The following is a 19540-nucleotide window of genomic DNA, read 5'->3' on the forward strand; positions in this document are numbered from 1 at the left end:
GAAACACAGTCTATCATATCACTCCTTAAATGCATTGACTGTTCTTGCTTTCACCACTCTATCAGTCATTGCATTCCATGGTTCAACCATCCTCCATGCAAAGAAACCACTCCTCACCCTCTTTCTCAGTTTCCTTTCATAACTTCCAGGGAATGACTTGTCATGACTCCTTCCTGCTGTTCAACCAAGTGAAAGAACTCCCCAGTGTCAACCCTGTAACCACCTCTCAACAGTTTAAAAGTCTCAATCATATCACCTCTGCTTCTATCCACCAAACTCTGCAGTCTGTCTCCCTCAGCTGATCCTCATAACTAACATTGTACAGTCCTGACACCATCTTTGTTATCTGCCTTTGTACCCTTTCCACAGTTAATTTATCTCCTTTAGATCCTGGGGACCAGATCTGAGAACGATAGTCTAAGTGTTGTCTGATCAGAGTCTTATACAACGGAATGATAACCATTTTATCTCTTCAGGTCAGTGTTCTCATTATTGCAGCAATCCTCTGTGTTACCTTCACTACCTTTGTAATATGTCCCCTAAATTTCAGGTTTCTATCAATCATCAACCCCAGATCTCTTGTCTCCCCTACTTGCTCCAGTTTAACTCTTCTCATAGAGTATGCTGTATCCCATCGATGTGTCCCAAATCTCAAGATCTTATATTTTGCTGCATTAAACTGAAATCCCCATTCATTTACCCATCTATCTAGCTTATTCAAATCCTCTTGCAGGACTATCCCATCTGCAATATCACTAATAACCCTTCCCAGCTTCGCATCATCCACGAACAACTGAATATCCCCTTGCAATCCACGGACAATAGCGTTGATATAAAGGTTGAACAATATAGGTCCCAGTACTGAGCCCTGTGGAATCCCACTTGTAACCTTCTGCCGCTTTGATATTGCTCCACCACACACAACTCTCTGATATCTATCGGACAGCCGATCCTGAATCCAGTTGACCAATCTGACATCCAGACCCATGTGCTGCAACTTGAATATCAGCTTGGCACCCTGTCAAATGCCTTTGCTAAGTCTAGGAAAATGGCAGTATATGCCTTTCCCTCATCTAATGATCTTGTAACTTTATCATAAAAGGCAAACATATTGCTAAAACAAGAGCACCCCTTCACAAATAACATTACCTTCATCTGCCCAATGCTGTATATGGTCCCTCACTACTTTCTCCAAGATCTTACTAACTACTGATGATACGCAAACTAGCCTATAATTAGACACTTCCAGTGTGCTACTGCCCTTATGCAATAGCACTATCTTATTTTCCTTCCATTCCATTGGCACCTTTCCTGCAGCCAGACTTTCATTGAAAAGCCAGGTCAATGGCACAGTCAGTTCCTTAGCACATTCTCTCAAAACTCGTGGTGAAATACCATCCAGTCCCACAGCTTTACTGACATCCAGAGTACTCAGTATGTGGAACACTCTCTCCTCCTGTACCTGTAAACCTCGAACCTGCCCTATCCCTCTAGTATTCAAATTGACTCCTCTAGGATGAAATACTCCAATAAAGTGTTCATTGAACAATTCCACTATGTCCTCTGCATCAGTCACTCCATTCCCATTTTTATCCTGCAATGTCATTCTTCCACAATTTTTCTGCTCCTACTGGCCACATAGCTAAAAAATTCCCTAGGATTTTCCTTGGATCTAAGGGCCAATCTTTTCTCATATTCCAGTTTTGTCTTTCTTGCCATACGTTGCTCTCCTGGGCTGTGGCTTATATTTTTCATGCATCTTCTCTTCACCTGTTTCTTTAAATCTCTCCCATAGGCTCTTTTTCACACGCAGTTCCTATTTAATATTGTTTGTCATCCATTTTACTCCAAATTGTGTTTTCTTCTTCACTCGTGGAATATAGCTTACTATTGCTGCTAACAAATATTCCTTCACAATTTCCCAAGCACTAATGATATTCCGGCCTTCCAATTCCTCCCTCCACGAAACTTCCCCAAAGTTGACATCTAAGACTATTATAATCACCTCCTTTATAATTCCATATATGTTCCCCTCTCTTTGATACTCCTACATGTCTAATAATTTTCCAAGTCAAAACCATATACTTACTCTCTCCAACTGGTGGGAGAGATGTCATCTCAGCTATTATCAACTCTTCGTGCTATAACCAAATCCAAAACTCTTGAACCTCTTGTTCCCTCTGTTACATGTTGCCTAAGACATTTGTCTCTCAAGAATTCTAGAAATTCCGTTGCCTTATTGCTACATGCATCTTCTTCACCCCAATTTATACTGCTGTAGTTAAAATATCTCATAACAATCATTCTTCTTGCACTTGCCATGCTCAACTGTCTCAACATTTCCTGGTCCCCACCCTCTATGCTCCTTGCTCTGTAGCAACACCCACTAAATATCCTGTCTTGTGCACCTCCACCTCACACCATATGCTTTCAAAATCATTAGTGTCACGGCCTTCCAAGTCCTCCACTCTTAGAGGATATAGGTCGTCACTTATCATAAGCAGTATTCCACCACCACACTTTCCCTTCCTATCCTGCTGAAAAATGCTGTACCAAGCTACTTCCATTCCTGTTATTATATCCTCTTCTGTCAACCTCGTCTCGTGATCCTAATAATCTTTGGCCAGGCTGATGCTATCAGTGCCACCAATTCCTCTCCCTTATTCCAAATACGCTTGGCATTAGTATAAAGCATGAAAATGCCATTGTTTCTATACCCAGCATTATCCCCTCTAGACTCCACTGGGCTCAGCATTACCTGATGTTGTCCCCCTTTTCCCAAGTACCCATTCCCAAAAGAGGCCACCCCTGCTACCATCCACACTGGGACACACTGACTCATTCAGAACAGCAATCTCTCCAGATGCCTACGTCCTTCCTCATTCAAATATAAGTGGGCTCTCGCATACAATTCCTCTATGCTCTCAAACGCACTCTAAGAATCCACATATTCCAATCCTCTCTTCTGACACATTCTCGCTATTATGCCATTCAATATCACCTCTCTTCTGCTCAGCTTGTCACTATCATCATACCTAGTCAACACACACACTATTTTCCTCTCTCTGTCTTCTTTCGTACAACCTCAAGCAAGAATCTCATATTTCTCGCTGCCCTATTTACACCACCACTCAAGTCATTTTGTTCCCACCATCACAATCATCTCATCCACCCTTTTACCTCTTGCCACCCTATTCCTCCATTGCTCACATGCATCCCTCACTCTCTCTCCTGTAACAGTTTCTCTGTGCTCACCTACTTACCTGCCTGCCTTCCTGACATCACTCTATCCCTAGTCCCTGTGCTCCCTTGCATTCCTCTCATTCCATCTCTCCTGCTGTTTCCATTCTTTCCTCTTTTATCATTCCTATATCTGATACTCATTCCCTCTCTTCCCCTTATCCTATTCTTACCTCTTCTATCATTCATACAACTGCAATGAATATTGACTACAGAGATTTGCTCATCTGCTTACAAAAGATTGTATATCTAGTTGGTTAAAGCGACCATTCAGTCTTGACTTGGGAGATTGTAAAACATGAATACTCTATCAAGCATATCATATCATAATCATCTACAAAGCAGGTGATTATGACATGCTTAGGAAGAAACTTAAATCTGTACCATGGCATAAAACACTGCAGGGTAAGGATGTTAGTAGCGCATGGGATATAGTTAAGGGTCATCTAGAGGAAGCAGTATTAAATTGTAAGGAGGGTTAATCAGGTAGGAGTTAGATGGATGAGAAATATCATTAAACACAAACTGCAGAAGAAGAAAATACTGTGGAGGCTCAGGCAAGAAAAGTGACCTACATGGCAAGGTAGGTGGCATGTAGGTGGCAAGTGACCTTGAAAAATCAGATTGAGAAGAATCTAGCCAAGCAGGCCAAAAGAAATCTCATCTCAGAATTCTTTCGTTATGTGGCAAGTAAGAGGAAGAATGACTATGGAAGATTAACCTTAATGAGGGATAATGGTCAAGAGTAGACAGAAGCAGATAAAATAGTTGAGTTGCTGAGTGACTACTTTGCAAGAGTATATCATCCTTGTTGAGGCTAGTGCTTTAACCTATGTGATAGACACTAATGTGGGAACAGAGGTGGACGAATTGGAAGTTCTTAGGATATTGCAGAATCTCCATGTAAATACAGCTGTGGGATTAAATGGGATATCAACGAGAATGTGCAAGGGAACTGCAATGCCTTTGACTAAGCTCTTTAAGTCTCAGCTCTGGTAGAGTCCCAAAGGATTAGAAAGATAGCAAAATAATTCCCTTGCATAAAGGAGGTTCTAAGACTGCAATAGCAAATTATACACCAATTATTGACTTTGTAATTTACTAACGTTTTATAATAGAATAACAGATAAGTTGGATAAAGGAAATGGCTACACAATGATTTTGCAAAGGCATTTGACAGAATATTACAAGGAACTTTATTAAGCAAATTAGAACAAATGGGGATGGATATGACACTGGTTAAGAGGATGGCTGCTGGACAGATATCGAAAAGTGGTACATGGGGGACAGAATCAAGGTGAAATCAGGTGACTGCAGAATGATTTAAATAGACTCTCAGTGTGGGAAAAAGATAATGGGTGTCAGTTTAATGTGGAGAAATGTAAAGTTATGCATTTTGGGATTAATAGATTACATGCCATGTATCATCGATGCACTGTACTCCAGTAAATAGACAAAGCTAGAGATTTAGGAGTTGGTGATAGATGGAGAGTTAAAGTTTAGAAGACATTGCTAAAGTAGCCCATAAGATTACTTGGCTTGGCTATTGAAGAACATGTTAACAAGTAGGGATAAGGAAGCTGTTATTCCTCTCCATAGGCCTTGATTTCCTTCTCCCCCCCCACATCTGGATTACTGTGATCAAGTCTGGTTTGGTACCCTGGGTTTCTTGGAGATGAGAAGCAGTGGAGAGGATTCAGAGGCGAGTGGCCTGTGGAATGTTCCCTATGAGGATAGATTGAGGGTGCGTGTGGAATGCAGAAGCTGGTTGATAGGAGAAAAAGAGAGGATATGATATAAACGTTTGAGTTAAAGGGTTATAGGATAGATGTAGGGGAAATATTTCAGCACTTGGCTACATGGACCAGAACAGAGGGTCATCCCTGGAAGTTGAATAAAGATGTGATTGGTAGGGGTGTGAGGACTAGATTTTTTGCTTGGAGAGTTGTGAATGGGTTGCCAGAGTCGGTTTTGAGTGCTTTTCTGTTAATGGGTTCAAGGACAGGTATGATAGATTGTGTAAATAGATCATGGTCTTCCACGATGAGTCTTCAGACTCCATGGAGGTGCCCATGTATTAATAGTAATTCTTGCTTCCCCTCCTCATAAGCACTGTTTAAAAAATAAAAGTGCTTCTGTAGTGCAATCGGAAGAAAAACAGTACATTGCACCTTTTGATTGGTAAAGGCCCGAGTTCAATTTTCATCGTGAGAAGAATCTTTATATGGAGTTTTTCAGTTGAAGGTGAAGTAGCCAATCTCATACAGGGTAGCAGGTTTTTTCCCCTCCTGGAAACTCGAGTTTTTCATCCAGGATACAGACAAATTGGTCTTGAGAACACGCAAATTGCAAACAAAAAACTAGTGGTGATGGGCAGTAGATGGCATTGGTGTAGATGACAATAGTGGTGGTTTGGCATGGTTGATAATCAGTGGAAGCAGAGTTGTAGAAGTAGGTGCCCTCCCTCAATGAGTCTTTGGACTCCTTTTGCGGTGTCAAGTAATACTATTCTGCATGTCAATAATGTAGTGAGTTTGGAAGTTTTTCCCACTTGGTTAGACCATAAATTATATATTTAGTTTAATCCTTTATCCAAGTGTAAGCAAACAAGTTTGCACCTGAAGTATCTTCAGGACTGGGGCACTTGTGGCAAAGGTGGGCTGAGTTCTCATCACTTTCCTTAGTGTCCCATAATGCAAAGCACATCTCCTTGTGGACATGTATAATACTATGTATTATGGGGAGGGTCACTACCCAGACCGGTTTCTCTGTAATAAGTGTAGGGTTACCTCTCCAAAAACTCGTGAGATCCTCCAGATCACCCAACAATGAGTGACCCAAAGGATCAAAAACTCAGCATTGTTCCTCTCAGTAACAGGCTCACCCTGTCACTGAGAGGAACTCTCAGTGTTTAGCTCTACTCGGTGGTGGGGCGAGCCTTCCACCGGATAGAGCCAAACGCTGAGAGTTCCTCTCAGTGATAGGTAAGCCAGAACCACTCATATTTCATCTGAGGGGTAACAGCAACAGCCATGCCTCAGTTAACTTCATGGGCTACAGCATTGCTATCCATCATCCAAGCTTCCAACCAGTTTTGACCCTTATTGAGGTCTCTTCAGTGGGAGCCAGACCCAGAGGTTATACTGAGGTTGAAGCAATGCAGAAGTCATATTTCCATATGCCAGTTGCCAAAAGGTGTCACAACTTATTAAATTACTCTGGATTAGAAAAAGATGTTGAAGTTTTTTGCCACTTGGTTAGACTATGTGGGAAAAAACTTCCAACATGTTTCTCTAATCCAGAGTAATTTAATAATAAGGTGGTTGACACCTTTTGGAAACTGGCATATGGAAATATGACTTCTGCATTGCTTCAACTTTGGTATCACCTCTGGGTCTGGCTCCCATTGAAGAAACTGGTCTGGGTAGTGACCTTCCCTATAATGCATAGCATTATACATCTCCACAAGGAGATGTGCTTTGCATTATGGGATACCAAGGAAAGTGATGAGAACTCAGTCCACCTTTGCCACGAGTTGCCCCAGTCCTGAAGATACTTCAGGCACAAACTTGTTTTCTTGCACTTGGATAAAGGATTAAACTAAATATGTAATTTATAATGTAGTGAGGTGTTGGGACGAAATTTCACCAGTTAAATGTGTTGAGGAATGTGCTTTTAAGAAATGTACTAAGGAACATCTTGATGCTTAATGAATGTCATCTTTCTCTTGTTCTCTTTTTACTTCCATGCAAAAGGAAATCATCTTGTGAAGTAGACCTTTCACAACTAATTGCTTAATTTCATGGATTCTGTGATGGACTCCTAAATGTCTGCAGCTTCATTTTTAACTACTCTCAACTAAATTCTGACCACTTTTTATCTTGTAACTTTGATATTCCCTTACTTGTATGTGAATGGAGAGCATATAGGCAAAGAAAAAAAAATTAATCCATGTGGGTTTCCATTTAAACATGCATATCATTGCTGTAATATTTTAATTTTGTGAGATTATTCTGTTTTACTTGTTTGGAACTTTTTTTTGACATTGACACTAAAGATAACTAAGAAATATGGCTGAGAATTTTCATCTGTGAGAAAAAGTATTGCCTAACCCTTAGTTATTTTTGAGTATTTCTTCTTGCTTCTCAGCATGATGTCATGACATGCACATTCTTTTCCTTTCTTACAAGCTTCATTCTAAAATTTCTACATACCACTTCAATATTCCGAAGAATATTACTTAATTATTAATAAAGATATATTCTTAATTATTAAGAATATATCTTATTTGGATGTAAAAGCAGGTTTGAATCCCATCTAGGATGCAAAGAACTTTTTTTCAGCTGAAGCTAAATCAACCATTCTCACATAGCTAGTGTAGTTATATTTCCCAGAAACACTGGTTTGCCTGTTTTGCAGGGCAAAAAACCTGCTGGGATTTGTGATGGTCTCTTGTAATCCAGCTGTAGAGGCTTGGATTGGTGGCTGGTTTGAAGACTGGAATCCTGTTTCTCAGTGATCCTTTGTTGATTAGATGTCCATACTAAGCATGATGTTAATATATTAACTTTGAGGGAGTTTGGAGCCACCGTGTTCATTACAAGAAGCAAACTGGCTGAGGACAGTAATACAGCAGGCAGAAGATTCTGTGTTGTGTAGTAGTGGAATCACACCTGCGAATAGGCATTGAGTGATAGCCACGACAACATAACCAGACTCAGTTCTTTTTTACATGCCCCATAGTGCAATTGGAAGAACAACAGGACATTGTGCACTTCAGTTGGAAAATAACAGAGTTCAATTCTCATCATGAGAGGAATCTATGTGGGCTTTTTCATTTGAAGTTGTAAAGAGTTAGTCACACTCATATGCAGGTAGCACGGTTTTTAATTTCTTGAACACTTGGATTTTTCATCCTGCATACAGACAAATCAGCCGTGGGAACATGTGTATTTTATAGACAGAAATACTATTGATGATGGTAATAGGCAGTAGATGGCATTGTGCATGTTGATGGTGGTAGTGTTATGGTAGCAGTAATTGGATGATTAAGGAGAGGGAATGGTTAGTTGTGTAGAGTAACCTCCTGCAATGAGTCCTTAGACCTCCATGGAGGTGTTGCATAATAACTAATTCTTTATCTGAATAGTCATTCTAAGTTGTATTTAAATGTTTGACTGTTTAATGCTCTTTTCCCATTTCATTTTATGCAAATTTAACAAATATTTGATACTTTTCTTATGTTACAGGGAAGTGGATTTAAGAAAATGGTAATTGTGGTATATGGAGTGATTGCTGCTGTGTTTGTAATAGCCCTTGTTGCAGTCATTTGTTCTTAAATTATATTTCCATCAAGAAGTGACCATCTCCTTCAAATCATGAAAAAAAACACAGAAATCTCAACTGTGAAACTTAAAAGCTATGGCATGAAGTTTGATAATGTGTTAAGAATGTTAGATACTTTAACAATTTGATATTAACTCTTCTGTCCTTTATAAATATTTATATTAATATTTAAAGAAATAATTTTAAAGTTTATTTAAGCAATTTTAGAAGTTCAAATTTGCATTTTATAAATTTTTACAAATAAACTATTATTCAGATTAAAGAGTAATCTATTTTTAATATATTAAATTAGGAATGACAAATATCAAAACTATATATTCATTTACTTATTCATTTAATTTATTGCTGTTATAAAAGGAATAAACCTATAGTGTTTTAAGTATATCACATAGCTTTAGAATGATTTTGATGTCTGTCTAGTCACCATCAATTTTCATATTAAAACTTTTTTTTCTAAGAGAGAGAGATCATTTATGTTGGAAATATTAAGTTCTGTGAATCAGATTTAAAATAGCATTTATAAAAATAAACTTTAATTTCTGTCAGCAGAATTTTGACCCTATTTGCATTTTAGTAGTCGTTCTGCTTTTACCAGCTATGGAATTGCACTTGCACTTTTTCATGTTAATATTTGATAAATTACTGTTTTTTTAATACTTATCTCATCTAATCTGCAGCATATTTTTCTTCCAACATGGAATATGTCTGTGCAGTAAATTAACAAGTGACACTATATAATAAATACTAAAAGGCTCAAAACTCTGCTGACAGAAAGTAAAGTTTATTTTTATAAATACAGTAGACTCCGCTTATTGCGATCACTTTGGGACAGTCGCTTTTCGATAACATTAAACAAAGGATATAAAAAATGCATAATTTATTTCAATTTATTGTTATGAACATTATTTAATCATTTATTGTTATAAATAAATTTTTAATAACCAACAACATAAAATTTATTTTAAACTTATCTAGTGTTGTCTGTCATGTCTTTGAGTATAGTAGTTCATGAATAAATTGTTCATACTCATACCTTTCAAAGTTTGTCGCTCAATGTTGCACACCACGATGAAGTATTCGTAGAGCTTCTTGCATCTAGGCATTGGTTGGAGGAGCTTCTAAAATTTGTTCTCTATACCTGTATTAAGTTCTTTCTTCTATTAGATTAAAGTTCTTATCGGAAGCTGCTTGATATATTTCCGATACTGTCACTGTAGCCACCAGTTCAACGTTGTTATCAATATCCAACCAATTTTCAAATTCTTTTGACATGCCATCTGGGGTTTTATCAAAAATTTCATTTGTAAGATATTCAAATTATTCAGAAGTAGTTTCAGAGTTTGTCTTGAAATCCACCTTTTTGGAAGCAGTTTTCAATAGTCTTCTCTGAGACTTGCTTCTATGACATTGCTACCAAATGTCATAGAAGCAAGTCTCAGAGATTTCACTTCTTGATGCATTGCATCAAGAAGTGAAATCTTTTTTGGAATTGCACTTCCATCAGATTGGTCTTTTATATGATCAAGTCCAGCTATAATTCTTGCATGAACTTCCCTGCAATAATAAGCTTTAATAGCTTGTATGATGCTTTGGTTTACATGGTTGAATTAACGATGTAGTATTCAAAGGCAAGAAAATTACTTGATGCTCTTTAATGATAAATTGTTTGTGTGGGCAGTGCAGTCTACTAACAAGACAATTATTTGCTTTAATTTAAGATCCCACTTAACTAACCAATTGTTGAAAATATCATTAGTCATCCAAGCATTTGCACTAGAACAGTAGAAAACAGGCAAACTTTTAACACCTTTAAAACACCAAGGATTTTTACTTTTTGCAATCACTGAGCTCTCATTTCTCACCTTTCATATTAGCACAACAAAGAACTGTCACTCACTCTTTTGAAGATTTAAATCATTTAGTACTTTCATTTTTAAACAAATAGCAATGCTCAGGCATTGCATGAAAGTAGTCTTGTTTCGTCTGCACTGTAAATATCCTCAGAATATTCAGCAATAATTTTTAGCTGCTCGATCTTAATCCGTGCATCAGCTGATTTAAAAAAAAAAAAAAAAAAATCGGCACTTTTTCACCATGAATATGCTTGTACACAATATTCTCTTGCTTTTTCCACCTGTTAAACCATTCTTCAGTTGCAGTGAAATTTTCTTTGCCCATTGTTTTGCAAGTTCCTTTTTGACTCATCGAAGGCCCATTAATTGAAGCATTCTTTTCACGAAGATTACTAAACCAAATTTTTAATGCTGATTCAACTTGAGTATCCTTACCAGATTAGGCTGTCTTCTGATCCATTTTCTCATTAGTAAGAGAATAGTGAAAAGTTTCAATGTTTGATCTTTTTTAAGATCTTAAACAATAGTGATTGTGAAATTTTTAAATATACAGCTGCACTACACTGACTTATTGGGGACAAATTAGCACTCTAAAATTCTTTTCTTTTCTTGAAAAGATAAATCTTTGTTTTTACTTGCTTCTGCTATAATGCTAAGGGCTGTTTTAACGAGCACTTAATCAAATTTACTTACTGAAAGAGAGCACAAAAAAAACTCAAAATCACAATTAGACTATTTATACCTTGTCAAATTTTCACTTGATTAACCCTTATTTTTTAGAATTCTGAGATGCAAAAGGCTGAACATTCAAGGATTTTGATAACAATAACCAGAACTATGATTATAATAGAGGGATTATTTTTAATTCATTTTAAACGTGTTTTGGGACTGACTGATTTTTATTATTATCCAGGCCTCCATGGAGTCAAGACTCATCATGGGAGGTCCTTCCTAAGAAACAGTCTATCGAGACTCATCGAGGGGAAGCCCCCCCCCAAGAAACAGTATCATACCATTCCTTAAACTCATTGACCGTTCTCCCTCTCACCACTCCATCAGGCAGTGCTTTCCATGGTTTAATCGCCCTCCATGCAAAGAAGCCACTCCTCACCCTCTTGCTGACAGTTTCCTTTCTTAACTTCCAGGGATGGCCCCTTGTCATCACTCCTTCCCACTGTTCAACCAAGCGAAAGAACTCCCCAGTGTCAACCCTGTAACTACCTTTCAACAGTTTAAAAGTGTCAATCATATCACCTCTCCTTCTTCTATCCACCAAACTCTGCAGTCCACATTCCTTCAGCTGATCCTCATAACTAACATTGTACAGTCCTGAAACCATCTTTGTTATCCACCTTTCCACCCTTTCCACAGTTAATTTATCTCCTTCAAATCCTGGGGACCAAATCTGAGAACAATAGTCTAAGTGTGGTCTGATCAGAGTCTTATACAATGGAATGATAACCCTTTTATCTCTGCAGGCCAGTGTCCTTCTCATTATTGCAGCAATCCTCTGTGTTACCTTCACCACCTTTGCAATATGTCCCCTAAATTTCAGTTTCTATCAATCATCAACCCCAGATCTCTTGTCTTCCCTACTTCCTCCAGTATAACTCCTTCCATAGAGTATGCAGCATCCCATCGATGTGTCCCAAACCTCAAGATCTTACATTTTGCCGCATTAAACTGACAACCCCTATTCATTTGCCCATATATCTAGCTGCTTCAAATCCACTTGCAAGGCTACCACATCTGTACTATTACCAATAATCTTTCCCAGCTTCGCATCATCTGCAAACAACTGAATATCCCCTTGCAATCTACTGACAATGTCACCGATATAATGGTTAAACAATATAGTTCCCAGTACTGAGCCATGTGGGACCCCACTTGTAACCCTCTGTCTCCTTGAAATTGCTTAACCATACACAACTCTCTGATACCTATTGGACTTGGACAGCCAATCCTGAATCTAGTTGACCAATCTGACATCCAGACCCTTGTGCTGCAACTTAAATATCAGCTTATGTAGCATCCTGTCAAATGCTTTCCCTCATCTAATGCTCTTGTAACTTTATCATAAAAGACTAGCATATTGCTAAAACAAGAGCACCCCTTCACAAATTCATGTTGACTCTCGCAAATAACATTACCTTCATCTGCCCAATGCTGTATACGGTCCTTCACTACTTTCTCCAAGATCTTACTAACTACTGATGATACACAAACTAGCCTATAATTAGACACTTCCAGTGTGCTACTGCCCTTATGCAATAGCACTATCTTATCTTCCTTCCATTCCATGGGCACCTTTCCTGCAGTTAGACTTTCATTGAAAAGCCAGTTCAAAGGCCCTAGCACATTCTCTCAAAACTCATGGTGAAATACCATCCAGTCCCACAGCTTTACTAACAATTTTGATAACAATAGCTGATTGATAATATTATCTGTGATTGCAATAAGCGGATTGTATTTTTACTTTCCAATCTCATATGTTCCCATATTATGTTACACATAAGACTGCAGACATTCTTGTTTTTTTTTCTGATTTGAATTGAATATTTCAATCCAGTTTGGCCTATATAAATGTAAGTTGCATGTACAATATATAAAATGGGAAAGTCACCTGTGTAATGCATAAAACCAAATTCTAACATGACAAAGTGTAGGGAATCTTATGAAGCTATTATTAACCAGCCAACTTAACATTAACAAGATAATTTTCAAATTAGTAATCCATAACTTGGGTATGCGGTTTTATTTATTTATTTTAATGTGAATTTCATCCTTATAAGGTTTTTAGTGTATAGTACATTAGTAATGGATGGGGTAAGTGTTAGATAATCTATATGATCCCTGCTCTAGAGACCAAACATGGAAATTTTAAGTCATTTCAGGAATCCATTAAGCAGGATGGTGTCTATCACTGAGTGATAAAATTCATCTGTTACTTTTAGGTATAGATGAATTTCATGAAACATTCATTCCTATGAGATTTGAACCTTCAACCTGTTGGTTAGAGCAGATATGCTTACCACTTGACCAACCAGAAACAGACTTTTTGTCTGTTTGCTTACTTGGGAAATGGAGTAAAAACCAAGTTTAAAAATTGCTTGGTATCTTTAACATAATTTTACCCAAGGTAAAAATACTTTCTACATTTATATCTCCTCCAGAGATTTTTGTTTAATAAGGTTAAAACACCTTATGGTAACTTGTTTTGGTAAAATACTTACAAGCTCTGTATTACTAAATCTTGGTATTCTAGCCTAGCTCCCACTGATGAGGCCTCAATAAAGGTCGAAACCGGTCTGGGTAGTGGCCCCTTGCCTTTAATACAAAACATCATACATCCCCTTCTTGGAGATGTGTTTTGGCATTAAGGGTAAATATTAAGATTAGTGATCGGAGCTTGCCCCACCTTTACCACGAGTTGCCCTGGTCTTGCACTACCTGTAGGATCAGTTAGACTTGCATCAATTGCAGGTGCAAACTTGACTTTTTGTCTGTTTGCTTACTTGGGAAATGGAGTAAAAACCAAGTTTAAAAATTGCTTGGTATCTTTAACATAATTTTACCCAAGGTAAAAATACTTTCTACATATATATATATATATATATATATATATATATTATATATATATAAAAAGAGAAGTGAAGGGTTTTTTCTCCTGGAAACTCTGGTTTTTCATCCCACATACAGACAAATCAGCCCTTCAGAACACATAATTTACAGATAAAAAATACTAATGGTGGTGGGCAGAGATAGTGATATAGATGATGATAGTAGAGGTTCAGTTCAGTGGAGATGGAGAGTTGTAGAGTAGGTGTCCTCCCTCGATGAATCTTTGGATTGCTTGGAGGTGTCACGAAATAATGAAGGATAAACCCTTTTAAGTCTTGTTTTGATCACCTAGAGGTAAAATATGATATGAGAATGAGAGATTTAGATTTTGTAGTTGCACATTAGGCGGTATTTGCATTTCATTCTATATAGATATTCACTTGATGCCAACCTTAACAGAGATAAAACTATAGTAAAGATTGTTGTTGTTTTCCCAACTGATGACAGTAAAGTCAAAGCACCAGCATGAATATTGTTTGCTATTTGACAAAGAATATCGCACAGTTTCCACATTAAAATAACTATAGTGATCTCTCAATTCTGACCATCAGATAACTAAATCCTTGATTAACTAATTCTTGAAAATACTTCTTGTACAGAAGTTTTTACCTTCACTGAACCATATCCTCAATTATCCAACCATTCATCAGCTGGGTTTCTCAATCACACAGAAGAAGCAAACTACCTAGATGGAGAACACATACAAATTAAGACATAATGTAGCATAATAACAGACATAAGCTATAGCTTTGTAGGCTATGTTTTGGCCATGATTCCAACCATCCAACACAAGTATCATTTTGCTTTTGTTTTGGCAACTAATGTCTGTTACATGTATGCTGCGTTAATTCCTTCTTATGTAAATTCTGCTAACAGAAGAAAAAATCATAAACCTATTGTATATTAGTATCAAGAGTGGGCAAAGATTAGATATTCTAGAAAACCTGCTACATAGACCAAATTTTTCAATCAACTTCAGGCCTTCAGTGAGCAGGGTAGTGGTCTCACACAGGACAGAACCATCTAAAGACATTTAGAAACTGCCATGTCCATGGTGGGATTCCAACCCCTAAGTCTATTTGCTGGTGAGCAGATACACTATTCATCTAATCAAAGCAGACAATTTGTGACACATTAAAATTGTTTCATCATAACTATATGCATAAATATTCATTTAATAATTGTACATGCATCTTTTTGAGATGCCCCATATATGATTGCCATGATGCTCTTCTAATATTAGTACTGATATAGTTTGCTGTTCAAAATTATTACATTTTTTTATAAATTGTGTGGCATATTTTGTCGTGAAGTAAAATTAGATCATTATACTGGAGATGGTCCTATAAAGAAATAGTTTAGCTAGTTACATGTATTGCTAATGTCAAAGGACCTAAAATTATCAACATGACTTTAACTTCCTGAATTTATATTTCTTGAACTTCTTTTGAACCTAATTTTATGCACTAAGGAAAAAATGAAACAAACCTTTAATCTTTTTAATAAAATTGCTTATTTTGAACATTCATTGCTTTGAGTATAATTCTGTTTAGTAAGGATGTAAGGAAAGTTCTAAGAGTGTACAAATTTACTCATCCAAAATTCTTATGTGGATCTGTTACACTTCACTCAGGATTTAAAAAAAAAAAAAAAAAAAAAAAAAAAAACCTGTTTTATTAGTATTTTTATGCTGCCTTTGGCTTGAATAGTTTGTTGCTTTCTTTAGGTATTTTAGTGGTGCTATTGTATTGTGTTTATGTAAGTGTAAATTCACAGTTTTTGTACATATATTGAATTAGTGTATTTTCTGATAGTCGTTCCTGTTAATATGAAAATGTTTAAACATAAAATAGTTTATTCCATGTTATGTCAACACAATTGCACTGGATGGCACTTAATTTAAGAGAGTAGACCAGTGTCTTGCAAACTAATTCCATAAATTTTAAGAATTTTTTTTTCTCTACAGTTTATTGCAAACTTAATTTAGTAAACATTTAAATGAAAAAGAATTGATCATTGGAAATAAGCACTTGCCAAAATTGTACAGTTTTCAATTATACAGTATAATATAATTTTTAAATTAAATATATGCTAAACATCTTGTAGTGATTTTGTAAACTAATGTTTGTAAAATTTTGTAATTTAGTGAAAAGGGGTATTAGAAGTTGTAATAGTGGTTAAGTTGTAGTGTTTGAAATGAAGTGCTGGGATGTCCAATGAATTACTTGTCATTTCATGGGGTACTTCCAGCTTGAAAGATTTGATAACAACTGATGTAAACTCTTATGCCATTAGCAAAAGTCTACACTAGATGGTTAGTTGAGAGTTGAAATGCAATTCCCTTTGAAAGTACAAGTGGCCTTCTGACACAGGAGTGCATCCACTTCATAATGTGCTAGTTCATTAGTGATGACTTGAATTCATTTGTTTGAGTTCCTTAATCATGCCAATTTCATTTAATTCAGCATCATTATTATGTGTAAATTTATCACTAAGATGGACCAACATAAATGTCAGTTTCTTGAGGAGTGAGATTGCTTACTTCATCAACAGCATTCTACAACTTTGAACTATAGTTTATACAAAGTGTCTGTATATATATATATTCCTCACATCTTTGTTACAAATTTTTTATTCTGTGTAATATGTAACATTAACTAAATCCTCTGGATATTTATAATGTAATGAAGATTTAGCATTAATCGAAGGAAGGCAATCATTCATTTTTGTACCTTAATAAGAAAAATGTAGCTTCATAAAGCAAAGTGTTGTAAAATTGAATATCTCAGACTCACATGTGATCTATCGTTAAAGGAACTTGCATTGCAAAGGGTAGATGTAGTTAAGATAAATAAACTAAGATATTAATATATTGTGACACTTTAAATATTAAACTTTAATCTGCCATTAACATTCTTGAGAAGAAACTCATTCCTATTCATGAAATTTGACATAATTTAAAAATAGTATAGCTTCTTTATAGTTCAACATACAATAATTACATTTTTGTTAAATGTAAAAGTTAAATATCCAGTCAATGTTTTTAGTTGAGTAATATTGTTTTTTTGTTGAATTCTGGTTGAGAAAACTAAAACAATGATGAATATTAGAAATATATACACGTTAACACAAGAATAATGTTTAATTTGCCAAATATTTCAGTCTGAATATTACAGACCATCTTCAGTGGCTACATAGGAATAGTTTTAAAAAAACAAAGTGGAATACGAACAATTGATTTATTACAGGAAGAACTCTCGACTATCAAACATCACATGAAACTAAATGACTTCTCCGAAAAGAGTACACAACATCTTTTAGATTCTTACAATCTAACACAGAACGGCAAAGATTCAATACACCGAATTCCAATTCCTTATATTTCCGAGATTTCAGAACTAATTTCAAGAATTCTGAAGAAATATGATTTAACAGCCACTTATACTCCTATTAACAAATTATCCACCTATTTTCCTTTATCTAAAGATAAACGCTCAACCTTGTCTCTACCTGTTGTGTATCAAGTTCCTTGTAATTGTAATCTTTCCTACTTTGGACGAACTGGACGTTCTATAGAAAAAAGAATTCAAGAGCATCAGTCATCAATTCAACACAACAAACCTGAGAAAGCTGGATTAGCTCAGCATGGATTAGAAACAAGCCACAACATCCTTTGGTCCAAGACCTTCCTCCTACACAGATGTTGCTACAAATTTGAACATTTATTTAAAGAAAGTGTGGAGACCTTTCTTAAACCTCCTAACTTGAATTGTAATGACTATAACTATATCAAAAATTTGGGAAAGTTTAATCAGGATAACACATTAAATTTTTTTTTTTGTAAATTTCCTATATTAGTCTAATGTTGTTTAAGATTATTATATTAATTTCTGAATTAATATCTTTAATTATGACTTTAAAAATGTTTACTCTTCTAATACTTAGAACGAGCAGTGTGATACCATATCGCTATGTGTGAATGATCAATTGTTCGTATTCCACTTTGTTTTTTTTTAAAACTATTCCTATGTAGCCACTGAAGATGGTCAATGTTAACACATTATTCTTGTAATGTTAACATATTATTCTTGTGTTAACGTGTATATATTTCTAATCATTGTCACAAGTATCGTTAAAAAATCAATGATGAATATTTTTCTTCCCTTCATTTCTTTGTTTGAATCTCCTTTTGCTTAGAGCATGAAATTAATTTTAAATGTTTTTTTTTTGGGGGGGGGGATACTAATTTGTCAATTATGATGTGAATAAGAATTAAAGCAGTTAATAAAAAAAAAAGTTTTTTTTTTAATATATATAGTGATATACAGTATCTGAAATATCAGCATTTTTGCACCAGAACTATGAATAAGATTAGGAAATTTTTGAAATCCATTGCTAATTATGGTCAGTGGATAACATTTGTTTATTGTTAACGCAATACTTCCAAGGGGAGATGAGATACATAGGAGGGCTAGGAATTGTTATAATAATATATAATGCATAGGCATGCTTTCATGCTGTACTTTTGTATTCTGCTATTTTATGTATTATTATAATTATGTGACACCTCCAAGGACTCATTGTGGTAGGGCACACCACTCCACTACAACTAACAGTCTCCCTTACATAATCCTTCAACTACACGACATCACTATCATCAATGCACAGTGACATCTACCGCCTGCCACCATCACTATATAATGTTAGAGACCATGTATACTAGTATACATGGTCTCTAACATTCTAAGTAACAGTGCACCTTTAAAACTTAAGACCATCTTTCATCCTCGTCATTCTCCTTCTCCACTTAAAAGCATTGTTGATAAATAAATAAAAAAAAAAAGTGGTGTATCCACTGACCATCAGTAGTTTACTGTAATTTCCTGACCTGAAAATGTAAAATTTGGATTTGAGTTTGCTGACATTTGTTATTGTTAGATTCCAAATTGTACTTAATATTACATAATAAAATGGTTTTTATATAATTCTGTGCTAATTTTCATAGTAATGCATTTTTGTGGATGGGATTAGTATAAAAAATAAAAGTTGGCCTACATATTTTTCAGTTATTTTTAAATCTAGACCTAATTTTCTGAAAAATCAGCCATATAATTTGCACTGTTTTAAATAGCAGTACTGTTAGGGTTCAAAAAGATGGAAGTATATGTGGAATAAAAGGTGATGATTTATGTAATCCTAATTTTAGAAGCTTTTAACAGTGAAAAATACTATTTTATTCATTTTCCTTCCAAAGGAATAATTCATATTTTGTATTCGATGTAGGATATTTACATATTTGATCCTCTTAAATTTGCTGCAAATTAGTCCCTATCTCAATCAAATAGCCTGTGTAGCTTAAGAGCCTGAGTAGCTCAGTGGATGTGGTGTTTGCACACCATGGCGCTTGGCTGCACGAAGGAAGACTTAATTTCGAGTCTAGTCTGCAACCAGAGGAAATTTTTCTAATCTTTTTTTGACCA

The 19540-nt window shown here is 35.7% G+C and overlaps 1 protein-coding gene and 1 non-coding gene across 3 annotated transcripts in view; both read left to right on the top strand.

The window, feature by feature from the left end:
• Positions 1-19045, top strand: part of LOC150095417 (ferric reductase 1-like) — a 218180-nt gene extending 199135 nt beyond the window's left edge. For both annotated transcript variants that reach the window (XM_090410756.1, XM_090410755.1), the window contains one exon: positions 8490-19045. In XM_090410756.1, coding sequence (XP_090266882.1) covers positions 8490-8579 — 90 coding nt within the window. In that variant the 3' untranslated portion in view covers positions 8580-19045. The remainder of the gene's footprint in view (positions 1-8489) is intronic.
• On the top strand, positions 7672-7967 carry LOC150095418 (signal recognition particle RNA). Its single transcript, XR_016550107.1, has one exon.
• Positions 19046-19540: the final 495 nt, after the last annotated feature.

This window comes from Typopeltis vanoorti, chromosome 20 (genome assembly GCF_054136105.1).
Source record: "Typopeltis vanoorti isolate ZY-2024b chromosome 20, IOZ_Tvanoo_1.0, whole genome shotgun sequence".
Classification (NCBI taxonomy): Eukaryota; Metazoa; Arthropoda; class Arachnida; order Uropygi; family Thelyphonidae; genus Typopeltis; species Typopeltis vanoorti.